At 44.9% G+C, this 24,599-nt stretch overlaps 1 protein-coding gene across 2 annotated transcripts in view; it reads left to right on the top strand.

Moving 5' to 3' along the window:
• PSD3 (pleckstrin and Sec7 domain containing 3) overlaps positions 1-24,599 on the top strand; it is a 116,303-nt gene that overhangs the window by 38,552 nt on the left and 53,152 nt on the right. For both annotated transcript variants that reach the window (XM_054651797.2, XM_077172308.1), the window contains 5 exons: positions 2,761-2,967; positions 3,073-3,153; positions 12,293-12,405; positions 15,164-15,222; positions 18,543-18,632. In XM_054651797.2, coding sequence (XP_054507772.2) covers positions 2,761-2,967; positions 3,073-3,153; positions 12,293-12,405; positions 15,164-15,222; positions 18,543-18,632 — 550 coding nt within the window. The remainder of the gene's footprint in view (positions 1-2,760; positions 2,968-3,072; positions 3,154-12,292; positions 12,406-15,163; positions 15,223-18,542; positions 18,633-24,599) is intronic.

Here is a 24,599-nt window from a genome sequence, read left to right as displayed (position 1 = left end):
CCAATTGTACTCTGCTAAAATATCCTGCTCTGGAAGCAGCTTGCACTGTAGTCATGCACAGGTCATCTGCATTTCCTAAGTCCTCAGTGACATGAGCACTGAGTCTTGAAACTACCTACCTAAAGCCACTTGAGAACTGAAGTCTCACTTTACTGCTAAGAATCTGTCATTTCCCCTGAACAAAAGACTTATGTTGCAGACAACCTGTATTTGACAGCCTTTTTGTACTTGTACTTTGTGAGTACAAAAAGTACTCAGCTTAGTACTTACTTCTTGCACTAGGTACAAAAAGTACTTACTTAGCCCCCCTTTGTACTAAGTTAATCAACTGTCAGCATTAACTACTGGAATTGCAGAAGGAAGTATCCCTTATTCTTCAGTGCACGTATGGGCACTCTCAGTCAGTGTGGAGCTTTAGAATGGAGAAGTTGGAAGATAGTTTTTCTTATGCAGCCCTGTTGACTAGTTTTGGAAAACAGGGGAAAGAGCACACCCTCCCTCTTGTTGGGTGTTCCTCCTTCACATCCCAGCCATGGTTCCGAGAGGCAAAGCAGAAGCTGGGAGCTGCTGTACTGTTAATTTCACTAAGTGGCAGATGCTGGCACTTCCTTTCTTTCTAAACTTTTGGTGGTTTGTGGTAATGTTGAATCTCGTAGGGCACTAGTTGCTAGCAGTGTACAGATGTTTCTTGTCAGCTTTGGCCATCTTTCAGTGCTATAAATACTACCTTTAATAAAGAGCAGTGGTGAAAGAGGACTGTGATACATAGTGAGGTGAGGCTCTGTGAATTGTCATGGCTTTTGAAGCAGCATTTTTACATTACAGACTGCAGATTTGTTACCTCACCTGGGTATGCCTTGCTCTTGTCAATTGTTAGAGATGGAAGGTTGGAATGAGTCATCCCTGATTTGAATGGACAAAGTGTTGCTCTGGGCTTGTATCAGGATACTCTGTCATTTGCTTTGTTCACAAGTTTGGTATAGGCCAAATTCAGAGAATTTCAGACATTTGCTGGTGGCTTTGGATAGGGCCAAGGAGGCATTTTCCACAACAATGATGTCAGGAGGTGCTTTTTTTCTTTCCTAGGATAACTGATGTCCAGTGTTGTTGGAATTGTATTTACAGTATTTATTTCCTACTAAGCGTTGAGACTGACCCCCTTTTGTTATAGCACCATTTTATTTACACTGAAATAATTGCAAATCCCCAGTTCTTGCAGGAACTGGTTAGGTTTCTGTTTTCCCCAGATACTTGATAAAGAATTTGTACCCACAGGATGAATGTGCGGTATTTCTGATGTTGTAGAAGTACTGAAAGGATGGAAACAGAGGTAAAATGGGCAAATCTCCGTTCTGTACATGTCCTTCTCTTAAACCATGCATGAGAAGTGAGATAAGGAAGTAGGTGATGATTTATGGCATGCAGAATACCTAATTTTTTTCTTTTAAACTCACCTTTTATGAAGTCTCATCTTTGAGGAGTTAATGAGTGGCTAGCAGACATTTGAGTAAATGGCTAGACAATTGTTACTGGAACACAGAGATCAGTTGTTTTAACCATGGCTTGTCAAGTCTGAAAATTACAGTGGTATGTGAAGCTGTGGTATGTTGTTTAAAGTGCTGTGTGTACAAAGTCATCTTTAACTCATTCCAGTTGTATCTGTCCTGTGCATGACCCTTGCTGATCATTCATTATCTCTGTGTAAATGGCATTTTAGTAAAAAGAATTTCTATATAGTATAAAAATGTAGAAATAAAAATAGAAATGCTGTCAAATGTGCACACACATACACAGAGCTGAGATTTTGCAAAAATTTTCATACCAGTATCAGAGAAAAGCTCTTCTGAAGTTCAAAGTCTGCCTTTGTGCAGGGGTGTGTATGTGGGGGTGTGCTTTTTGATGCGGCGGGCTCTTGCCTCTTTCATGGGAGAAGCAAAGCAGGCACACAGCTCAGCCAGAGCTCTCCTATTGTACTAGAGGTGGGAGGAATCTGTAAGTGCATGATTTATCTGAAGTGCCCTGGGATTGCCATGCTGAACATTTTGACTTTGAGCAGCTGGTGAGGGAAATAGTTGCCACCATGAGGGAGCAGGAGGGAAGCAAGGAGTTCACCAGGCTGGCATGGGTGGTTTGTGTCTCTCATAATCCAAACTGGTTTCCTTGCTCTGAGTCCTGCTTTTTCTAGCAGTGCCTTCCCATGGGATGTCCACTGCTCATGGGTGACACAGAAGCCACTGAGAGTTCTGGTGATATTATTTTAGATTTAAGGAATTGCGTTGTTTCCAGGACAACTAGGGAAGAATGAGGAAGGGACTTGTTCCTTTACTCCAAGTACTCACCTTGGGGTAACTGATCATCCTAGCTTAATCACTACATTTCTCCTGGAAAATGGTTAATTTCCTGCTTTTAAAGAGGCCTCTTCAAGTCGTGTTAAAAAATACTAATGCAAGAAGCATTGGTGCAGTTGCAGTTGTAGGCTGATAATAGCATAGAGCTCTCTCTGAAGTGAACCCAAGTTGAGGATACTTAGCACAGTCAGAAGGAAAGTCCATGTTGTTTGGACTATTTGGCTGCTTGTTAAAAGCCCTTAACTTTTGCTGACTGCTCAGTAAATGTCCCTGTTCGACACTGCTTCTTCAATTAAGTGGATTTTGTTACATTGTGTCATCTTCCCTATGTACAATTAATTGCCTGCTGTTCTAAAAGTAAACTCTAATGTTATCTTATTTTTCTTCTTTCCATATTCTTTTAATCTCACAGCAATCTTGACCTACAGAATGTGGTGTTAGACTCCAGTGCAGCCATGGGGAGCAGTGAACTTCAGGAGAAAGATGCCACTGGAGCCCTTGTCCACGACCTCAGCAATGGCAGCCGCAGCAATTTGGAAGCAGCCAGGCGCCTGGCTAAGCGCCTCTACCATCTGGACAGATTCAAACGCTCTGATGTGGCAAAACATTTGGGTAAAAAGTATGTGCTGATATGAGTACATGCTTAGCCACATTCTTATTGATGGTTCTGGAGGGGTTCACTCTTGAATGATAACCTTTACATATTTTCTTCACTTTTCTTTAGCAATGAATTCAGCAAGCTTGTGGCTGAAGAATATCTTAAATTTTTTGACTTCACAGGCATGACGCTGGACTGTTCACTCAGGTACAGTTCCATTTATGGACTTCATATTCTTATTTTAGTAACAGTGCTGTTTGCAGTGTTGTCCTGATTTACATGGTTGTGCTTTTGTTATGTAAGAAGATGAAGAGAGGACTGTGATGTATTTTGGGGGCAGAGCTTTCCTCTTCTGTTTGGCTTTGTGTGCTACCCTACTCTAGCGCTACTGGAGTGGTGGCCACATAGAGGGGGAAATATTTGGGTGGACCTGTCTAGGGATGGTCCTTGAGATGCTGGAGAAAAGTGTCCAGTCACTGGCAAAACAGGGGACTTGTAGTCTGCCAGATGCTAGTGAGGAATTACAGTGTTGCTTGCAGCTGATCTGCACAGACTCTCTGGCTGATGCCTTTTGAAGCTTACCCCGCTTTGTTGCAGTGCACTAAGACCAGGGTTTGGTGTGGTTTGGCAGCACCCCTCTCTGTGGCTCCCTGAGGAATCCAGGAATGTGCAGAACAGCAAAAGCTTCTATGTTGAAAAAGCTGTAGTGAGTTTGGTAACTGTTGGCATGGGTATTTGAAGACTCAGCCCTTCCATTTTCTTTGCTTTTTGCACTCGAATCAGACCTCAACAATTTTTATTTTCAGTGGTTTTTTTCGGAAGTCAAACCACCAAGTTTATGTAGCAGTGGCCTGTTAGACCAGTTGCTGGCGTTCTGGCGTTTAAAGGGATTTAAATGAGTTTAACTCATTTGACTGAGGTTACTTCAGGGGGAATTTTTTTTCTAATGAAAATCTAGAAGATGTGCACACACTTCTTAGCCCCTTTGCAAATGCATTTCTGGGGATCTGATGCCATGAGACCATAACAGATCAAAGGCACCCACCAAGTCCTGCCTGCTGAAGGCAGTGGAAATGGAACATGTCTGCACAAACATGAACTGCCTGGTCCTGAGGCAGGGGGAGTGGAGCCAAGCTGGAGCACCCGCTCAGTGTGGGGTGGGAGCTGCTGGGCAGTGGGAGGTCTGTTGCTCCGTTCCAGGTTTCAGCACCCCTGAAGCGTGATGCTAAATATACCCTTCTTTTAAATTGTGAAATCCAACACATAATTGCTTTGTGGCACATATTTAGGAAGCCTCTGCTCCCTGTAGATCTCCTGTTAATACTAGTAGTTAGGACTTTCTCTAAAATGTGCCCAGGCTCATGTAGGACTTAAACAAGTCAAGGAGTTGTTGAGGTTTCAAGAGTAGCTACAGTAATTGCCACCTACATGCCCTACGTATGCCGCAGCAGCTGGGGAAAAAAAATTGTTCCAAAGCCTGAGGAAACTGAGGCATGCTACCTCATGCTTGGCAGAGTGAGAGGAAACAGTGCTTTGTTGCTGGCTCATTGACAAGCTGTGGTTTATTGAGCATTTTGGGGACAGCTGCTGTGATCTGTGCTACCTCCCAGCTATGGGAGGGCATTTTGCAGCATCAGTAACAGGTCTGAGACCTGGGAAAGGTTGTTCCTTCACTGTCCACTCCCTGGATTCATGCTGCCCATGCACCTCCTGAGTACATCTCTTGCAGCCTCTGCAGGATGACAGGAGGGAATGTGGTGCTGCTCTGGCTCCTCTCAGTGTGCATTCTGGAGTCCAACCCTGGACATGGGGAGAGCAGCCTTGAGGCTGCTCAGGGAACTAGTTAGTAAGGTTCCATGGGAAAATGCTTCTGAAGGTGCTGGGATCCATCAGTACTGGTCACCACCTCCTAAGGGCACAGGGGCAGGCAAATCCAGACAAGGCAGAAGGCTAACTTGAATGACCAGGGATCTTCTGGACCTAAAAAAATGAAGGTGTTCATCCAATGGGAGAAGGGTCAGGTGATGTGGGAAGAATACAAATTTGCTGCTCACCACTGTAGAGAGAAAATTCCAGCTGACAAAGTTCATCTGGAGTTGAACATTGCCAGTACTTGTGTGGGACAACAAAAAGATTTTTTTTAAATGAGTCAATAGAGAAAGGCAATGCAGAATCACTCAGTGTATTGAGGGACCATGGCTGTGAGAATGATAAACTCCCACCTGATCCTGAACTTGTGTGGGATCTGTTGCTCCATCTGGATCCTCATGAGTCTGTGGGGCCACATGGGATTTGTCCAGAAATACTCAAAGAACTGGTTGATGTCATTGTGAGGTCTCTCTTAATGATTTTGGAATGGTCTTGGGCATCTGAAGAGATCCCAGTTGATTGGAAGCTGTCTAACTTTCAAGAAAGGGCAAGAAGGTTTACCCTGGAAACTATAGGCCTATCAGTCTCAGTTCAGTGCCTGGTAAAATAATGCAGAAAATTATTCTAGGAGGTATTGAAAAATACTTGAAAGACAATGCAGTGATTGGTCACAACCACCACTTCATGAGGAAAAAGTCCTGCTTATCCAACCAAATTTCCTTTTAAGACAAGATGACCCACTTAGATGATCAAGGGAAGCCAGTTGATGTGATCTTTTTGGATTTCTGTAAAGCTTTTAATACTGTCTCTCTCAGGACCCTTCTGAGAAAATGTCCATCCCACAGCTGGATAAACACATCATGTGGTGGGTGAGCAGCTGGCTCATGGGTCAGGCACAAAGGGCTGCACTGAATGGGGTGACATCAGACTGGTGTGACCTGTCACTAGGGGGGTTCCACAGGGCTTCATCCTTAGCCCTGTGCTCTTCAACATCTTCATAAATTACTTGGGTGCAGGACTTGAACATATAATAGGTAAGATTGATGATACTAAACTGGGAGGAGACATTGACTCCCTCAGAGGAAGAGAGGTCCTGCAGGGAGACTTTGATGAACAATAGGTCTGGGGAACTACGAACTGTGTGAAATTTAACAAGGGCAAGTGCTGGATTCTGCACCTGGGATAGACTGGGAAATGAGGTGCTGGAGAGCAGCACAGTGGAAAAGGACTAGGGAGTCCTTATGGAGGGCAAGTTGAATATGAGTGAGCAGTGCCTGGCAGTCAGGAGGGCCAGCTCTGCCTGGGGTGCATCAGGCACAGCATCAGCAGCCAGGCAAGAGAGGGGATTGTCCCACTCTATTCTGCACTGAGGCAGCCTCACCTCGAGTGCTGGGGGCAGTTTTGATCCCTTCAATATAAGAAAGATACGAAGCTACCAGAAGGTATCCAGAAAAGGGCTACAAAGATGGTGAAGGGCCTGGAGGGAAAGACAAAGTAGTGGCTGAGGTTCCTTGGTTTGTTCAGCCTGGAGGAGACTGAAGGGAGACCTTATTGCAGTCTACAACTTTCTCACAAGTTGAAGAGGTGGGGCTTGCACTGGTCTCTTCTCTGTGGTGACCTGTGACAGGATATGAGGGAATGGCTTAAAGTTGTGTCAGGGGCTGCTTAAGCTGGACATTGGAGAGAAGTTCTTCGCACAGCAGGTGACTGGGCACTGGAACAGGCTCCCCAAGGAAGTGGTCACAGCACCAAGCCTGACAGAGTTCAGGAAGTGGTTGGACAGCACTCTGAAGCACATGGTGTGATTCTTAGGGGTGTTCTGTGCAGAGCCAGGAGTTGGACTTATTGATCCTTGTTGGGTGCCTTCCATCTCAGTGTATTCTGTGTTCTCTGGTGGGCAGAAACTCATCCCCGTGGCCTTTGGTATTGCACTGTGGTCTGAGAGTGAGGAAACTGTTGTTTATTTGAACAGTTTATTGACCAATATTCTTTCATCAGTTTCCTCTCCAAGTTAGCTTCCAAGGGGGTAAATGTGCTGCAGAGGAGGAGAAGGTGTAGGTCAGTGGTACCTGGCATGGGCAGGGAGTGTTGCTGGAAAGAGCCCAGACTGGGGTAGGAGACAGAAAGACGGCTACTTCTCAAAATGTGCCTTAGGAGCTGTTGTGAATTTAGGAACAGTATTTCCCAATTTAATGTTCCCACTGAAACACTCCAAAACATGCACCACTTGCTCCCCTCCCCCTCTCTATGGGGCGCCTCCTCTCTATGGAGAGGAGAGCTGGAGGCACAAAAGGCAAAGATCAAGGGTTGAGATAGCAACAATTTACTGGAAACAGTAAATGAAACAAGAAAATGAAGCGTAACAGCAACAATATTACTAACAGAGTGTACAAGAGAGCTGAATGATTCACATGCCTGCACTTACCATATGGAAACCAGCAATACCCTGACTGCTCCAACCCCTTACCTGACCAGAAGGGATGCCTCTCCCCCACAACCTGTACCTGAGGCTGTACAGAATAACATCAGGCTCCTGCGCATGCTCCTTCTGGCTACTGCAAAAATGAACTGTCCTGGCCAGAATCAGTATGTTTTCCATCCCTTATGCTATACCATCTATATCATGTCCAGGTCCTACACCTCCCAGCTACATATATGTGTGTGCGTGTGTGTGTGTGTATATAAATGCAAGCGTGAGTATCATTTCCATAGTCAGTGGCTGTCCTTTCAAGATGTCTTTTGAGTTCATTTAGTCCATGACTGTGGGTTCTGTCTGTTCTAGATGTCTTCCAAGGCAGGAGGGCTGCTTGCTTTCACCTGGTTGCAGTCTGCATCAGGAGCTCATGACTGGTATATCTGAAACAGCCCTTATCCATTCTCCATAGTAGTTACGGCATACAGTGGCAGTGCCATTCAGCAAACAGTATTGTAAAATTGAACATTACAGACCGTTCTTACCCCAAAATTGAATCCTCTTGGGGTACACCTCATGCTTCCCTGTCCCTCTACATTACCCATCAAGTGCCATCAGGTCCTTGAGCAAAACCAATCCCATGAATGGATTTGCCTTTGCAGAAGGGTGGGACCAATCCTGACCATGTTCCCTAACACATTTCTCCTTCATACCACAGGGTCTTCATCCCCTGCTACAGTACATAGTAATTTTGATTGGGCAGGACCAGCTTGATTGGTAGAGCCTCTTGTATTAACTAACAAGGTGGCCTTTGCTAAATGCAGATCCCCATGTTAGAAGGTGCTGCCCATTGCTTTCAATGTCATTTTTAACAGTCCATTGTACTGTTCAATTTTCTCAGAGGCTGGTGCATAATAGGCAATGTGTTACACCCACTTAATCTTGTGCTCTCTGGCCCTTGTGTCCCTCGGGCTCCTTTTGAAATGAGTCCCATTAGTCCAACTCAGCTCTTTCTGGGGTGCCATGTTGCTGCAGAAGTTGCATCTCAAGGCCCAGGATCGTCTTTTGGGCCTTGGTGTGAGGCATGGGGTTCATTTGCAGACACCCAGTGGTTGTTTCCACCATTGTAAGCACTTGTATCACTTGCCTTGGTGGGTTTGCAGCAGTGTGATGTAACCAGTTTGCCAGGCTGCCCCATATCTGTGTTTCAGCCACCTGTACCCACCATACCAGAGAGGCCTTACCCTCCTGGCCTGCTCCATCACAGCGCATGTTTCACAGTTATGGTAACTGAGAGGCATGGTCCATGGCCACGTCTGCCCCTTGGTCACAAGCCCGCATGGATGTTGTGTCTCTTCTCTGATAACCCGAGGCACCTTGAGCCCACTGAGCCAGAAATAATTGGCTCTTACGTTGCCAGTGCAGATTAACCCAAGCCTCTTTAATCTTGGTGGCCTGATCCATGTCTCCATCGTTGCGATGCTCTTCAGCAGCCGGACTCTTGGGCACATGTGCATCTCATGATGTTCTACAGCCAGCTTCTCTACCAGAGCAGCAATTTCTTGCCAGGATTCATCAGCCCAGGTGGGTTTCCCTCTGCACTGCCAATTGGCCTTTTTCTGTCAGTCCTGTCACTCCAACACAGCATTTGCCACGATCCGCGAGTCAGTGTAGAGGTAGATTGCTGGCCATTTCTCTCGTTCAGTGATACCTAAAGCCAAATGGATGGCTTTCAGCTCTGCAACCTGATTTGATCCACCTTGTCCTTCAGTAGCTTCTGTGACTCATCATATAGGGCTGTCTATGGCTGCTTTCTGTTTTTGATTTCTCCCTGTGATACAAAAGGAACTGTCAATAAAGAGATCATATTCCTTTTCATTTGTAGGTAGCTGATTGTATGGTGGTGCCTCCACAGCATGTGTCATCTTCGATGATGATGATGATGATGGTAGTCTGAAATTTTCAGCTTCAGGCCAATTAGTGATGACTTCCAAGATCCCTGGGTGATTGGAGTTTCCTGTTGAAGCTTGCTGTGTGGTCAGAGTAATCCAGTTACTCCACAGTGGCATGATGTGTTGCAGGGACTTCCTCTTTGAATATCCAGCCCAGCGCTGGCAGCTGGGGCACCAGGAGGGGCTGTGTTTTGGTGCCAGTCATTTCTGAGGCAGCTCCGACCCCTTCATAAGTCACCAGCATCTCTGCTTCAGTGGGGTTGTAGCTGGTCTCAGATCCTTTTTATGTTGGAATGTTTGCATTCCTAACTCCAGAACACCAGGGGTCGTTGTTGAATCTCCACATGTACCCTTTTGCCAGCGATTCCCGGAAGGGCCATTCTTCCCAGCTGCACTGTGGAGCATATTTTTTACATCTTGTAGTGTCCTGACTGGCTACTGCATGAGCAATCTCCTGTTTAATTTGTTCAAAATCTTATTATTGTTCAGGACCTTGCTTGAAATCGTTCTTCTTTGGTATCACTTGACAGAGAGGTTTTAAAATCTGTCTGTAATCTGAAATATGCATCCTTCAAAAACTCACAGTGCCTGACAGGAAACACAGAAACCTGTTTCCTTCTTGATGGTTGTGGGGGGTTGTGGGGACATAGCTGCTGTTCCAGTGACCATGTCCATTGGAATCTGATGGCTTCCATCTTGCCATTTTACTCCTAAAAACGGAGTTTTCTGGGCAGGTCCCTTGATCTTACTTTGCCATGTGGCAAAACCAGCCTTCAGGAGGATTTGGATTGTCTTCAACCTTTTATCGAAAATTCTTGCTGTGTTGCCCTGCATGATGCTGTTGTCAGTATATTTTCTTTGCTGTCAGTATATTTTTTCTTCACGTCCTTTTCCAGTGCAGTCTGGATTAGTCCAGGATAAATAATGGGGTTCTGTTTCCACCCTTGGGGAAGTCAGTTCCAGGTGTATGTCACACCCCTCCAGGTAAAAAACTGAGGCCTGCACCCTGCTGCTAAAGGAGTGGAAAAGAGTATGATAGCAATGTTGTTGGTGGCGCTACCTCACTGCTTTGGGCTCCAGCTCATACTGAAGTCCCAGCATGTTGGGCACAGTGGCACTCAATGGTGGTGTGACTTCATTCAGGCCATGATACTCTATTGGTCCCTGGCCTTACACACTCACCATATAGGACTGTTAAAGGGTTAACAAGTCTTGCTGACCACTCCCTGGCTGGCTCTCCAGTTCACAGATCATCTCATGGATGGGGGTCACAGAGTCCCAGATGGTGCAGTCTTGTCCATGGTGCAGTAGCCATGTGGTAGTGATTGTATCTGTTGTTCTTCAGCCCTCAGCAGTCCCTAAACAGAGAGGTCCTCTGAGAGACCAGGCAAGGTATTCAGCTGTCTCATTTCCTCTGTCTCCAGAGCAGCTACCCCATAAATCCCAACAATGCCTTTTTGGGTCCTTGGAATACCCTCTTTTGGAGTAACCTATGCTAAGGATGCACAGGGCCGCTGGGCCAGTCCCAGTGGGGTGTTTTTGCCATTCATTTCCAGTCATGCTCTCTCCACCTTCCAGTGCAGGCAGCTGTTGGGATCTCCGTGGCACCCCAGAAAGAGATGGATTCTGTCCCCACATATCTTGGTGGCATCTGAGTCCATCATGTGCCAGTGTGAGCTAAAGCCTTACACTCTTGGGTGTCTGATGTGCCCCAGCACTGGATCCACATGGTCCAGTAGATCTGATTGGCCCTTTCTTCTACCTGGCTGGGGCCTCTGTAGTTCTAGTAATAGTACATGTTGCTCACTTCTTGTAAATATGAGCAGGAGGTCCCTTCAAGAGGATCAGAAGTAACATCAGCCCTTACATTAAAAATTAACTCTGTCCTGGCCAGAACCAGGACAGGAGGACAAAGTAGGAAGGACAGAGAAACCCTGTCAAGATTCACTTATATCTACTTGTGAACTGGATTATTTGCAACACATTACATGTTAAATTAAGTTATTACCATGCAGATCACACTCTGTGTGGGTGTGAGATTGTTGCAAGTACAGCTTTTCTCTGACCTTACATCACAGAGAAAAAAATTAAAGTTTGTGCATCCAGACTAGATAATGTGAATGTCCCAGCAATATATTCCATTCCTCTCAGATCTGGTGTTAGTTTCCATCTAATGGGATGTTTAAAAATTGTCTGTAAGACCGTCATTCTGTATGTCTTCTTACTTCAGATACAGAAGTTTTGTGTTTTCAGTATTTTCTAGAAGCATCCTGATAAATGAATGTAGAAGGTCATCTTTGGCTGTGAGATACATTTTTCTATGTGGGAAGAAAGCAATGTGGTTAAGAGGAGGTGCAGTCAAGTAGGAGAATAGAAGTGAAAGATGTGTGTCTTCCCCACCTCTCTGCACAGGCTTGCTGGCTATATCCAGTGAGTGTCCAGATGTGCACCAACCCTGCACCCTGGGCTCTCATGAGCAAGAACCTCAGGAGGGCCAAGTTACTCCTCCTGTTGTTGAAGCTCAGTGGAAGATGTTGCAAGTCTTCTGCCCTTTTGCTCAGATATTTTCTGCAGGTCCAAGTAGTCACACTCCTCTCCATCTGTTGTGGTCCTGGCCATTCTGATAAGTGACCACACATTCGGTGTTATCTGTGAGTGCTGTGCACTTGCTTGACTTCACCACCTGGAGTAGCTTTTCTGATTTGGAAAGCAGTACTAATGAAGTAAAGTTAAAAGGTGCAGGGATGGGGGCGATTAGAAGAGAATAGGGAACATCCTGGATATCTTATCATGCATAAAGAATACATGTTCCAATTCCTTGCCCATAGGAAAAAAATTAGAAGTAAGAACAGCTATTTCAAATAGTGGAATTACTTACTATTTTGTATATTCAATGGCTGAGACCGATGGCAATTTAAATCTTCTTTCATTTACTAAAATATTGGAGTTAATTGCATGCAGAATGATAGCCCAATTTCCTAGAAAGGCTTCTTGGAACTGAATGTGTGCTTATGTACTTCTTACTGTGATGTGTGCTTTGCTCTGTGCACTGTGTGAAGCAAAAAGAGATTTATTACCTTAATTTCACTTTTTTTTTCCACTGCTCTTTTAGGAGTTTCTTTAAAGCCTTTTCACTTATTGGAGAAACTCAGGAACGTGAGAGAGTTTTAATCCACTTCTCCAGCAGATACTACCAGTGCAACCCAAATGCCATTTCTTCTCAAGGTAACTTTCTGATACTGAGGTCTTTCCGCACTTATGGTGTTTGCCTGGAAAATGAAGCTGTGTAGTCACTGTGCCACTCTTTAGAGACTATCTCTGAAACCCTCAGCACGAAAGGTATTCAATATAAATAGGTCCTCAATATAAATCCTGAGTTGTGGCACCTCCAGATTTGTCCTCATTTGTGGTTTCTGGTCTTGCTGGCTTTGGTGTGTGGGTACTTGTACTCCAGCTACACTCATGTGGACAAGAATAGGTCCTGTGGCACGTGAAAGAGAGGTTGTTCACTTTCCATGCTCCATTCAGCACTTGTATCTGCATGCACTGGCATCAGGCATGCCAGTTCTTGCCAGTTGTGGGGGTGAATTTTGAGTGCTGTATCCAGACCCTGGCATGGTTTCATCTCGACTAGCTAACATCAGTCAGAGTGCTTCTCCTTGCCAATGTTTTCAGTCAGTTTGGAAATAAATGATGGAAACAAACAAGCACATAGATCAAACCTGAGAAAACTGGGATTGCAGAAGGGGACAAACTGTCTGTTGGCGTAACTGCTGTGTTCAGCCAGACATGCTGGCAGAGCCTTGTGGCCTTGTGATTGCAGCACATGCTGATCACTGAAGGAGGAGGTTGAAAAAGAAGGCAATCATCGGTTTAACTGTACTTTAAGTTTAAAGTGTGAGAAAGAGCTGCTACAGTTGGAGGTACCGCTGTGCCTCCTTACCCCTTGCTTTGTGACCTACCCCTGTTTCAGTGAGACAATGTTTGGGCACTTCACACCTCTTCAGCTTTACTGGCTGTCATGCAGGGGAGGGAGAAGGTCGGTAGTAAGACAGGATCTGCTCCTGTGCTATCTCTGTACTCTGCCTATTGCCTTTCTTATTTCAAGACACTGTAGGCAGTCAGATAGAACAAGTGCGTCATGTCTAGAGTGAAACAGTGACTTGCCTGATGATGTGGCTGCCTTACTCTAGTCAAGACTGCAAGAGGGGTATTGTGACTTTGGACCCCGAGTAAGCATTTAAATCCTGCACACTTAACCCAGGATCTTAATACTATGCTCTGTTTGGGCACAATGTAAGAAAGATACAAACCTATCAGAGAGTATTCTGAAAAAGGATATGAAGATGGACAAAGGTCTAGAGGGGAAGCCAAATGAGGAGCAGTGAGATCACAGAATTTGCAGAGTCTGGAAAAGAGGAGACTGAGCGGAGACCTCATTGCAGTCTACAGCTCCCTCATGAGGGGAGGGTGAGGGGCAGGCACTGATCTCTTCTCTGTGGTGACAGTGACAGGTGCTTAGGGAATTAGGAGCTGAGGCTCTGAGCAGAGCCTTAAAAGTTGTGTCAGCAGAGGTTTAGGTGGACATCAGAGAGAGGTTCTTCTCCCAATGGGTGGTTGGGCGCTGTAATAGGCTCTCCAGGGAAGTGATCACAGCACCAGCCTGACAAAGCTCAAGAAGTGTTTGGACAATTCTCTCAAGCACATGGTGTGATTCATAGGGATGTCCTGTGCAGAGCCTGGAGTTGAACTCCGTGATCCTTGTAGGGTGCCTTCTAAACTTGCTTGGGAAGGTTATTCAAAAAGGGTTTAAAGTACTACTACTTTTTCCTGAGTTGGGCACAAAGAAGAACTTGGCAAAAGTTCCCAGAATGTTCACAACCAAACTTTCCTAGCAAACCTTAGAAAATCAGGAATTTAAAACAAACATTCAATCAAAATAAAGCATTTCACAGACCATTGACTTAGTAAACTTTACTCATCCAATCTTAATTACCCATATGTCAGAAAATGGAAATTAGGAGTAGAGAAGAGGAAAAATATACAAAAATAAAGAGCAAAAAACAAGATACAGCTACTGGCCTGGATCCTAGTGTGCTTTCAGCTATCCAAAGACAATAGGGACACAACCACATGTCCTGGGGTCTGCTCTGGCTTCCTGTGGCAAGCAACCCCTGGGAGTACTTCCAGTCATCTGGCCACCCCAGGGCTTGACTGGGGCTCCAGGGCAGAGTGTGGGGCATTTCAGTGTGCCAGTGATTAGTGGCAGTTCTGAACTAGAGGCTCCAGAGAGTGGGGTGTGGAGCAGTACACCATCCCATTTTCTGCAGAGCTGCTTCCCCTACACGCACATTTCAGTTATTTTGAGCCAGTAATCATTTTCTTCAGTCTCTCAGTCCTCCAACTCTATTCTGTGGTTCTATGAATCTGACTTATTGCTGAGGGCCTTGGCCACAGGACCAGCTTAGAAGCCCCTGGAATGCTCTCTACCCAACGTGCAGCCAAGGCAGTACAAGTAACTGACTGTACTTCTCCAAAATTAGGTCTAATTGAGCTCTGAATGAGCACTAAGCCAGAGGGGAAGAAAAACAGGATACCCTGCTGCAGCCACTCCTTACACAAGAAAAAATATATTTTACTTTTCCCTTTCTGCACTGAAGTAAATGAAGAAGGAGGTATTGATTCAGACTGTAGTATTGGTATTAGCAAGCTAAGAGTGATAAGCATGATTTCCTGTCTTGCTTGCCTCATCCATGGGTGCTGCAAGACAGTTTTGAGAGTTACTAAAAGATGAAAGAAAGACTGTTTTGGTTTGCCAGCTGTGTGATGACCTCATTGTTCATTTATTTAATTATGTGTACTTCTTGATAAAACAGATTCTTATGAAGGGAACAGACTCAGTTAATCTATGAGTCTCAGTTTCAGATTCTTAAACATCCAGATGTGGTTTTGCATGTGACTCTAGTTATTTCTCTTTCTGCAGATGGAGTTCACTGTCTCACGTGTGCCATGATGCTGCTGAACACAGACCTCCATGGCCATGTGAGTATGGATAGCTTTGTGTAGACTGCTCCTATCCACACCATGCTGGGACTAGGTAGTCTTGTGGCAGTCCCTGTGCTTATGGCCTTCTTCTGAAGCCCCTGCAGACGGCAGACAGTGAGAAGGCTGCACTCCCAGGCTGTTGTCCTGGGCAGGCCTTTCCAGCATGCCTTGATCAGTCGTGTAAGCTGGCTTTGTGCCTGGCATTGCGATAATGTCTGAGCATACTCCCTGACCTTAGGGCCATCTTTCTGGTGTGCTTACCATCCTTCCTGCAGCAGGCTCTGACCGGGAAGCTGTGCTTGGGATTGGCTTCCCCTTTGCAGTATGTACAAACATGTGGGAAGGCAGAATAGAGATGGGAGGTGAAGACCTTTTGGGAAAGTCACAAAGGGAGGATGATGTTTGCAGGCATTCAGTTGCAGGGGGCAGATCTGGTGGAAGCAGAGTTTTGCACAGACAAAGGATGGGTGTACTCCAAACCAAGAGAATGGAGGGGGGATGTGGGCATGCTGAGTGGGAGCCCTGTGTTCCTGTACTGCACACCTCACCCCATTGCCTGCCTGGGTGAAATAGTATTCTGGTTTGAGTTCTCTTAGTCACACTGCTGCAGGGTGCCAGCAGCCTTAGGATGGGTATTTCAGCACCCATGGTGCAATACACCAGCTATGCAAGGTATTCCCATGCTGATGGGAGGCTTCCTCTGCCCTGGAGTTAGGATGGATTGTGTAAAAACACAGGGAGCATGGCATTATAGTATACAAAAGCAGTGGCTTTAGCCAGGTAGCTCTGGGGCTTCTCTCTGGCCCTCCTGCACTTGCAAGGCCTCTGCCAGGAGGATGTCTGTTGGGAACTCTTACGCATCAAGGGTGTTGGATTGGGCAGCAGGACATGGAGGCATCCTGGTTCTATCTCAACGGGCTGCTTTGCCCCTTTGGTGGTGCAGGTAGTAAAACCAAGACTTGAGTGTTCACAAGGAGTTCTGAGACCCACCTCCAACCCTTTGTCTGCAGGTTGTGGAAGCAGGAGGGGGTAGGGAGTTGTGAAGAATGTTTTTCTCTGGTGGCTTAGCCTTCCCTACTGAATGACTGGACGTGAGGCGTACAGGAACGTGCTGCAGTTTGTCTCTTAGCACACATGGCTTCTCTTGAGGACACCTGAGTCTTTCTGCACAGGTATCCCACTCCCCAGAGTGGTGAGCCACCTGGGGCTCCTGCTTTACAGACTGCCTGGCCTCACAGTCCAGGGAGGGAGACCAAATAATGGTCATGCATTAGCCTGACAGCAATTCCCATTGCTCCCTGCGATGCTTTAGTGGGCCGTACTGTCTTCAGTAGGTACTGGAATAAACAATCTAGCTCTGACCCATCATTGCTGGTGCTGACTCTGGTTGTTGCAGTGTAACTTTGGAGACTTATCCCACTGGCAGTTGACAGTGAGTTGTTATGTACATGCAGCTGTAGTATTTGCCAGACGCCTACTTTTATTATGTCCATGGGTGTATCATCGTGTTCCCTCAAACCCCTCTGATTTCCTCTAATTTTGGACTTCCTCTTACTGCTTTGCATTTTTCCACATAGGTGGTAAGTTTGGCGTTTTTGATTTGGAATGCAGCCCTTGCAGATATGCCTAATTGCCTGTTTCCTAACAAAGATAATGCTTTGCCCCATCCTTACTAGGATTCTGCTGGAGCAAATGAGTCACAGGGTTTGTCTATACACTGTGCTCTATTTGTTACTGACATACTGATCATAAGCACAGACATTTCTGTTTCACAATCAGCTCCACTGCTTGTAGGGCGGTAATGCAGCTGCTCTGTCTTCAGTTCACACTTGCCTTTAACTCTTGTAGACAAACTATTACTTCATCCCCTTTATGTTCCCTGTCTTGCCACACTTCTATTTGTAACTAAACATTTTTGCTAGATGTGTTTTGGAAATGCATGCTTGCTTCTCTGCACAGAGGTCATCACCCACATTGATGCTAGAGAGTTTTGAGGTATCTCTAGACTACCAGGAACATCCTCTGGAACCTCTGTGGCACTGTATGAAGATGTCAGCTTTGATCCTGCAGCAAAGCAGCAATTTGTCTGCAATGTTGGTTTTGGTCAGCATGGGGAAGCTGCCAACTGCTGCTTGGAGGAAACAAATAGAAGTAGACTGAAGTTGAAGGGAGAAAGGAAAGCATTTGTAAATTTTCTAGACCAGCTCCAGCCTGCACCTGAAGACTGAAGTTTTAAGCTGTGTTCTATAAACTTTGTAACCATAGAGCCAGGGTTACAGCCCATCTGTGTTTTCAGGAACCATCCTTTTGTGGGAAGCCATGAATTGTTCCAGGGTTACTGCTTGCCTTCTTTCTGTAGGCTGCTCTTTGTGCTGGCTGCAGGCCATGGGATGTTCCTTATTGGCAAGGTGAGGCTGATGGCCAAGATTTGGTGGTTTTCCTGATCAAACATTATGGAAGTGAAATAGAGGATATGCACTTTAAGCTGTTGTGTAATTCATAACATTGAATGGCCTGTATTACCAACTAAGGGCACCGGTCCTGTGTTAATTTGGGCTCCTGCATACTAAGCAGGGCCCTTCTAACAACTAGGGGACTGAGCACAGACACTTTCTCTGAGGGGTGATGAAGGCAGGGATTCAACAGAAGTTTAGGGCAGCCTCCAACTTCTGGATGTACTTTGGCTCCTACACAGACATGTAGGGACAGCCAAACTGTTCCTTTCTGTTTGTGGCTTATTTGGACAACTTTCAGTCAGAGACTTGGACAGGAAGAAAGAAAAGAGAGCAAGCCTATGGAAATGTCAAAGCAGCTTCAGCCTGTGAATCAGAAAAGGTAGTGGCCATGCCTGGGCATCACACTCCAACTCACAGCAGTTGCCACTGAAAGGGGACATTTGAAATCGTAAGGGAAGGATCTAGAAAGGGCTTCAGTCACCTGTTTCCTGGTGCCCCACAGCAGATTTAAGTAGGGCTTTTCCATCAGAGACTGGTAGAGCTTCTGGAGACATGGGGATATAAGGCACCATGCAAATATGAAAGAACTTCATGCTTGTCCTCTTCATTACCCCCAGTATTAAGCTGGGGTTTTTTGGGGGTGTATGTGGGCCTTTGGGTGCAAAACGGTTCCCTTTTCTAGCTATATGCATACAAGGATGCTCATCTAAGAGTAATCTCATGAATGCTCATAGTGCTTAGTGTTGCCTGGCTTGGGCTTAAAGGAAAGCAGGAAGATGCATTTAATTTGATGTTGGTTGTTCCTATCATTATGGAAAGCAGCAGGAATATGATGTTGTGTTTCTCTGACACTCCTTTCAGAACATTGGGAAAAAGATGACTTGCCAAGAGTTCGTTGCTAACCTCCAGGGGATGAACGATGGCAAAGACTTCCCAAGAGGGCTCTTGAAGGTAAGGAATTAACTGCAGAACGTGGGTTTCATTTCTATTGAAAGATGGTTCAAAACAAAACACCCATCTTGCATTTTCTGAATCTTAATTGTCAAACATGACAAGTGATGGGCACCTTACTCCTCCCAGAACATATATAATACATAAAATGTTTATTCTCTTATTTTCCCTCTTGCGTTCACTTGATAGTGAAGGCGACTCTCAGCAGCACAGAGGTGAAACTGAGCTGCGGCAGGTCTTGCCCCAGGGCTGTGTGCTTTGTAAACTCCTGTGGTCATGCCAACCCAGAGTGCTGTCTCCTGATTACAGCGGGCAGAAGCAACCAGTTGGCTCTGAATGTGAATACATTAAAGGCTAAGCCTGATCTCTGTGTACAATCTGGAAGGCGTGTGGTTTTTTTCATCAAAGGTGCTTTGGGGTATTCACATTAGAGCTGGAGATGTAATTTCAGATTATAATGTGCTGTCTGGCACAGGCTGTGTTGCTTCAGCTTTTGTTCATTAAGTTTGTGCTAGGAGTTAAATCTGAAGAATGGGGGAAGAGGCTGAGCAGGACAAACCTTGTTTTATTGTCAGTAATGAGAATGTTTCACTTCTTTTTTGTCTGATTGCTAGCACAAAACAGCACTTTGTTTGAATGAAGACAAGTGTGCATACACTGGAGTTCATAATTTATTTATTTTTTGTAATGGAAATAAAAATAAGAGGCTCCCACATCTGAGAGCTGACCCAATGCCTATTGAAACCAACCAAATGAGTTGCCATCTCTTGTGTGAGTTTTGTGTCAGAATAGTTGTGAAATACAGATTTACCTGCATAGTTGAAAGCAGCAGAGTTTGTCTTCTAGTATTGGTAATTTCTTCATTTTCTTAATCTTCTTCAGGGAGATTTTTGTTGGACCTTCCTGCTTCAGTTCTTACTAAGCAATGTGGAATATTAAATTTTAGATTTAATGTCTTTAATTTTTGAATCTGTATATCTGTCAGCAGCCACAAGTAAATTACTTTTTCCCCCAAAGGAATCTCATTTCTCCATTTGCCATAGCGGGATGTGTTGAGATTAATTTGCAGGCTAATTACAGCCCTTACTGAATAAATAGATCTCCAGATTGTGTTTAAATAATCTGAGTGTACTGACAAGAGACTTCCAATGGTTCTCACCTGCTGTTTGTTTTCCTCCTGACAGAATTATGCAGCTGGGGCTGTACCTTCATGTTTAGTGCTCACCTGCTAATGCTAAGGATGTCTGACTCTTCACTCAAAGCAAATACCAGGGCTCAGGATTTTTTGGATGTAGACAGATGGAAGAAGTTTGGTGTTGGTGTCGTTGCTTTAAGGCTTTCTGCCCTTTTCTGTGTGCTGCCTTGATGTCTTGGGGACAGAGATGGCAACCAGCTTTGTTTTCTCATCTGGCTTGTCTGAAGATTTGATAAACTGACCCTTGTTTTTTAATTTATTAGTGGAGGAGAGTGGAGTGAGTATGAGTAATTGTACTACTATGTTCACAGCAGCCATGCTGCCACTAAATGTGCAATTACAAAGAATTAGCGGAAATTGATTTTTGCATTAGTCTCAATAAATTAAATTCACAGCACCCTTCTTCAGCACAGCACCAAAGTGCATGTGGTTTGCTGCTGCATTAGCTGTGTAGCCACTGAGCATGGGTGAGGCTGCAAGCCTTCTCCCTGCATCCTTGCCCAGCTGCTTGGGAGAGGAAGAGTGGTTTCCACACGGTGGCAGTGTGTCCCTGTGGGAGTGAGGTCCTGAGCACCCACTGGTGACTAATGCAGACCTGTAGTGAAGCGAATGGGCTTTTCTGCCTCTGCAGTCTCTCTATGTTCTCCTTGTGGCCCTGCTGCACCCTTGTATGAAGCTTGGCAACTCTGCTGAGCCCCAGAGCAAAGCTGAGCAGTAGTGGAGGGGAAGGAAGGCTGTTCATCCAGGGCTTGTGAAGCTCTGTGCAGCATTTATTGTGGATCCAGTTCTCAGAGTCAGGGGTGCAAATGCAAATGCTTGTGCTACCCAGGACAGCTGGTTGACAGGCATCAGTCAGATGTTGCCTTCAGTCAATCCCTTCACGCTTTGGAGAGTGTCCCTGGATGTTTCGTCTGGATAGGAAAATAGCACAACAAGGGACAGACATCAACGTGTGAGGAGGGACACACTTTAGTGTGATCAGCCTCAGAAAACTTGGGACATTGGATCAAGTTACTCCTTTCTTTCACCTCCCTGGGGGAGCTATCTCTATGTTTCTCTATGTTTTATTACAGTTTTTTTCCAGTAATGAGAACACTTTTGGTACAAACCACAAGGCCTTCATGACCTGATTCTCTGTATGTCAGTAGTTGTGCTTTAAGAACAGATTATTTCACTCTGGTTTGAAAGTAGAAATGAGAAATGCTAATGTGATCTTGCTCACCTTGTGTCTTGCTGTCTGTTCATTTAACATTGAAAAAGGTTTTGCTTTTATACACCCGTCTGCACAAAGATTCATTACGCCAAACTGTGATTAAAAGTGCACTTCTCCTCGTGGGGGCTGCTTGTAGTATTCATGTAATCATCACACACATATATATATATATATATATATATAGAAAGGGAAGCCATGGCTAGGATCTCCCTCCTTGGAAAGAAAACAAAATCAGTCTGACAAACAAAATCAGTCTGACATTTTAGCAGTGTCAAGAACCTCATGATTACCATGTAGGGGTGGTTTCTTTCTCGCATGCTCACACCAGCTTTAATCTTCTGTAGTGATACCATCTTCACAATTATATGCTAGGGAATTGTACTGTGTGACCGTAGCCTTCTTCAGAGCTGGGCTTCACAAGATTTTCTGGAATGAAGAGGAGATTTGCTTGGAAAGAGCCTAATTTTGGCCGTACATTCTTGCTTCAATTCCTAAGGGCAGTGTGGTCCCCACAAATAAAGTGCTGGTATGGTGCTGGCCACAATGTTTTCCTCTTGTCATTTTTGTTGAGGAAGATGAAACAGGAAAGCCTTATAAATATGATTGTTTGGCAAAAGATTTTGAGAATATAGAAACTATAAGTGAGATTGAAATGAAAGCAAGCTTTGAGATCCCTTAGTTACTGAACAACAGGAAAACAATGGTGTGGCCAGTTGACGGTAATCACTTTTTGATGAAACAAAACCTTCTGCTTGCAGACAAGTCCAAAAGTCAGAGCAGACCCTACTAGCTTGGCAGAAAGGGTCTAAAGAGTAGTTTTTAAGGTTTAAAATGTAACCCAGTATGGTAATGTAGTGATTCTATTCAACACAAAAGATTTATTGTATTGTAATGAGAACTTCACTCTCTTACCCCTTTTACTCTCTTATGCTTTTGCTCTCTTACCCTTTTATGCTCTTACCTTCTCATCCTCTCTACCCCTCTGCTCTCGGGCCTGCTGCGAGCTGCGGCTGGCAGCTCCAAGCAGGGCCACAGCAATAAAGGCCCTTGGGCAATAAACCGCAAGTTCCATGACCGGGCTTCAGAGATCTCTCGTCTCTGTCTGTCCCGACTGTCCTACCCCCCGTTGCTCTTACAATTTTGAGACAAAGTGTGTGAAGGCCCACTCCAGGAAGGTGGCATTAATAAGGCCTTTCATATGTAAGGAGAGAATGTGTCTTCTGTGGTCCATAGAGACCCTGCAAGAAGGCATGAGGACATGGATCCCTGCTTTTGTTAGGCAGTATTCTGGGAGGGGTACTCTGTTGTTAGGCTGCATGCAAAGTACCACCTGTCCTGTGTAAGTAAATGTCCTCTGCATTTACAACACACCTCATTCATGGAATCACAGGCATTGCTCAACCTCTGACATGGGCTGACCCATGGTAGTGGTGCTGCCTCATGCAGTGGGGAAGTCGTACCTGGCTATGCATCTTTTGGTAGGAGGTGGTAGCTCTTCTCTGACCTGTTATACCATCTGGGAACGTCCATCGTGCTGAAGTACCTGGGATGCACTTGGCTAGACTCATCCTTTCAGGGACTGCTGATGGAGATTAGATGCATAAAAAATATGCTTTTTCTCAAAGGGTGTTTTTTGGATAGGCCTTATCTCCTGCAGAAGCACTGTAATGAAGTGACCAAATTAACTTGGAGTTGCTGGTGCTGAACTCTTCTGAAGAAACCGTCCTTAATTTCCTAAATGATCTGAATTCTTGATTAGAATTTCTGGGATATGCAATTTCCTATAGAAGCTGCAAAGTAGGGTTTATCTCATGTTGCTGTCAGTTCCCTCCACTTCAATTACAGGGTGGTTTTGCCACTGTCTTTCTGCCTTCTCTCGCTCTTCCTCTCTTTTTCTTTTTAATTCCCTTTGAAAGCCCTCCAAAGCAAATACTCAATTCAAAGAGAATTAAATTCATCTTACTTCATGGCATCTTACTTCATCCATTCCAATAATTTCAGGTATTTAGCAGAGGGAATGAACATCAGGTGGCTAACATCTCCCTGCACAGCCTCAGTCCCCCTTTATGGAGAGGAACTCAGACTAATTGGACTGCTGTGTCCTCCCTAATTGCTCTCATCAGCAGTCTCTATGCTATTCATCCATTTCATGGCTTTTTGGCAAGAAATTCCCACCTTCGAGTGAAACCTGATTGTTGCAGTGTGAAGTTGGGGAGATAAGAGCGTGTGACAGCAATCCAGGATGGCCCCAGGAGGACCACATTGACTGCTGTAAAACCCTGCAGCAGTGGGCAGAGGAGGGAGAGGACCAGATACCTTTGCTTCATGGAATAAGACTAGAAGATAAGGAGATAAAGAGATAAGGACCAGATGCCTTTGCTTCACGGAATAAGAAACAAGATGTAGCTCCTTGTCCCTTCCCCAAAATAAAGTTTTTTCTCTTCAAAATACTTCTGATGGAAATAGTATTTTTGGGCCATTTCTTATCTGTATGAAATAGAAGATGCCGTTACAGAGGGCCCCTTTCAGCTGCTAGGAGACAACAGAGTCTAATCCGGCAGTATAAAAGTCAGGTAATGCAGGATTAATTTTCTAATCCTTGTCTTAAACAGTTATTTGTGAAAGCATACTTTCACTCTCAGAGGAGCCACAGATCCATAGGGAACTGTAGGTGACTGTAGGGAACACCTGGTTTGTCTTCACTCTTCTCCATCCTTGCTGAGAACCTTCCTGCCATGATAACCTTTGTTTCCTTCAATTTAGAGTTATTTGGGTGTTGTCATTTGTCCTATTCAAGAGCAATAGCCATTTAAAGCATTCCTATGCAGAACTGAAAATTGGACCAGGTTATGATGGGTGTGTGTATTGCTTTGTGTCCCTTGAATTACAGAGGTTTCTGGCATGTTCCTACCCTGTTGAAATGCAAATATATTTTCTTTTTGCATTTCAGGAGCCTACCTCAGTGCATATAAAAAGAAAAATCTATAATCTATATATTTTTTCTCAAGTCAAACCCAGATATTGAGTTGAAGAAAGCCTTATAATATCAAAAGCCTAATACCAGCTGTCTCTGAGCAGGGAAAGCAGAACTTTAAACAAGGCTTAAACCATAAAATGTTTTGAAGGTGATCCAAGAATTAGGATTGCTCTGCATAGTCTAGAGGTGGTATGAGGGATTGCTTATCTTACTAGGAAGCAGACTGGATTTCAGGATGGACCTCTTCTGCTTTGACAATCTGCATTTCTCTGAATTATTTTTTGCTCCTTCAACCTTTCACCTCTTTACTTTCCAATTGTTATTCAAAAGATCTCACGTAGCCTACCAGGCTTTTGTGTCAGCAAGGAGTGAAACCCAAGCAGAGTCAGCTAAGAATTTCCATTGCTACTGGCTGCAATTATGTGGCTCAATACCAGCCTGATAATGAACATTTAGGAGGTTAATTTTCATCTGTGGAGGCAAGCTGTCTGTGGTGTCTTGTCCAGGTTGATCAGACAAGGAAATTATTTGATGTCTGACCTCTCCAGCCTGTTAGATAGCCAAGGCCATCAGTTTGTCTCC

This window comes from Agelaius phoeniceus, chromosome Z, assembly GCF_051311805.1.
Source record: "Agelaius phoeniceus isolate bAgePho1 chromosome Z, bAgePho1.hap1, whole genome shotgun sequence".
Classification (NCBI taxonomy): domain Eukaryota; kingdom Metazoa; phylum Chordata; class Aves; order Passeriformes; family Icteridae; genus Agelaius; species Agelaius phoeniceus.
The sequence above is the reverse complement of the archived record's forward strand: the minus strand, read 5'-3'. Positions and strand labels throughout refer to the sequence as shown.